At 32.2% G+C, this 1,595-nt stretch overlaps 1 protein-coding gene across 1 annotated transcript; it reads right to left on the bottom strand.

Moving 5' to 3' along the window:
- Positions 1–5: 5 nt before the first annotated feature.
- LOC135803086 (holocytochrome c-type synthase-like) lies at positions 6–1,088 on the bottom strand (the record flags this gene model as incomplete). Its single annotated transcript, XM_065316708.1, has 3 exons — positions 959–1,088; positions 467–752; positions 6–197 (listed from the first exon to the last, which is right to left on the bottom strand). Coding segments are annotated over exons 2-3 (459 nt in total), but the record flags the coding sequence as incomplete, so codon positions are not given.
- Between the last annotated feature and the right edge of the window lie 507 nt (positions 1,089–1,595).

Genomic DNA, 1,595 nt, shown 5'->3' with positions numbered 1-1,595 from the left:
TCTTTCTCCTTGACGTCTTCCTCCTTCCAGCGCCAGCCTTTCCGTAACATGGCGTTCCAGAACATTTGTTGGCTGGGATACACCCAGAATGGGGATTCGCCTTCTTTGACGATTGCTTTTGGGATTGAGGAGGTTTGTCTGTCGATTGGGAGAGGAAATGGTTGATCAGGGGATGGTTTCTGATTAGCTGGTGGCATCTGGAAAAGAAGAAATAGTGAAATTAATTTAGGTATAAATAAAAAGTGTATGTAATGGATTATTGCAAATGAAATCCTTTCAGAAAAAGTTTTAAAAGTTGTTTTTTGAAATTTCTTTCCATGAATTATTCTATCTAGAACGTGTATTTAACGTAGGCAACTTCTTATACACGAAAACACATTGAAATATTAAAAAATCACAGAATTCAACTTCAATGCTATTATTTCGTTGATAATCAAAAACAAATATGTAAAATAATAGATCTTACCATGTTTAAAGGATTAACATCTCCTTTTCCATATCCAACAGGACATTCTGAAGCAGCCACAGGTTGTGCAGGAGCTGGCGGAGGTGCAGGAGCTTGTTTCTGATGCATTGGGCATTCTGGAGGTATCTCCCCAGCTGCATAATTCGCATGTTGAACATGTGGATGCCCAGGGGGTACCTTTGACTGTGTTGCTTGTCCATCTTTGTGTTGATTTGGATAGACTATGTGTGATGCTGCAATGTCTGCAGCAGACACTGTGTTGCCCATGATGGGAACTCTCTATACACTGGAATTTTATAGTATTGTTACTGGTTAATATCTAAATAAAACTAAACTAGTATTTGTGTGTGTCGCTTATAATTTGAAGTTTGTGAAGTTTCGTTCGTCGTGAAAATTGTTAGGTTATATGCTAACTTATGTAACAACAGCGGAAAGAACGCGTAGTAGGAAAAGAACTGAAGGAATATTGTGTAAAATGCTTTTAGAACTTACCTGGTTGTATAGTGGAGTAGAATCAACGCTTAGTTTGGTTAATTCACGTGATTTTAATTAATTATTTGCACCTGCAACAATATTGACTAACGCGAAGGCAGGGGTAATGTATGGCAGGGATATATTTGCGCCTAAAGGTAGGCAACTTATTATACATGATAAAAATACAATAAAATGGTATAAAAAGTATTTATTTATTGTAATTCTTTTACATTTATACAAACAACATATAATAAACCTTTTTTATTGTAAATTTTCATTATTTTGTGTTAAATTTTATGGGATAATATCCGATAATAACAATAAAAATCTTTTAAAATATGTGATTATTATGCCACATAATAATTATATTTATTTTAAAGTGTTAAATTATATTTAAAAATGTATTTTATTAAACATTTGCTTAAATATTTTAATAAAATTTCCGATTTGACTTTAGGCAACCAACATTACACCTAAAAAAAACAACATTTCAAATACTACACAACAAAACAATTTGAATTTCGTGATAATTTAGATATTGATACATTAAAAACGTTTATTCATCATTTTCTCATTACATTTACCATATATACAGTATATTTATACAAAATATATGCATAGATATTGTTGCCATTGACTAAAAATCGCTCCAAAT

The sequence above is a fragment of the Atheta coriaria genome, unplaced genomic scaffold, assembly GCF_025399875.1.
Source record: "Atheta coriaria isolate IRGN ID8LTWV9N9 unplaced genomic scaffold, Caltech_Dcor_3.1 scaffold1662_size1595, whole genome shotgun sequence".
Lineage (NCBI taxonomy): Eukaryota > Metazoa > Arthropoda > Insecta > Coleoptera > Staphylinidae > Dalotia > Dalotia coriaria.
Note: the sequence above shows the minus strand (reverse complement) of the source record. Positions and strands in the feature narration are given on the sequence as shown.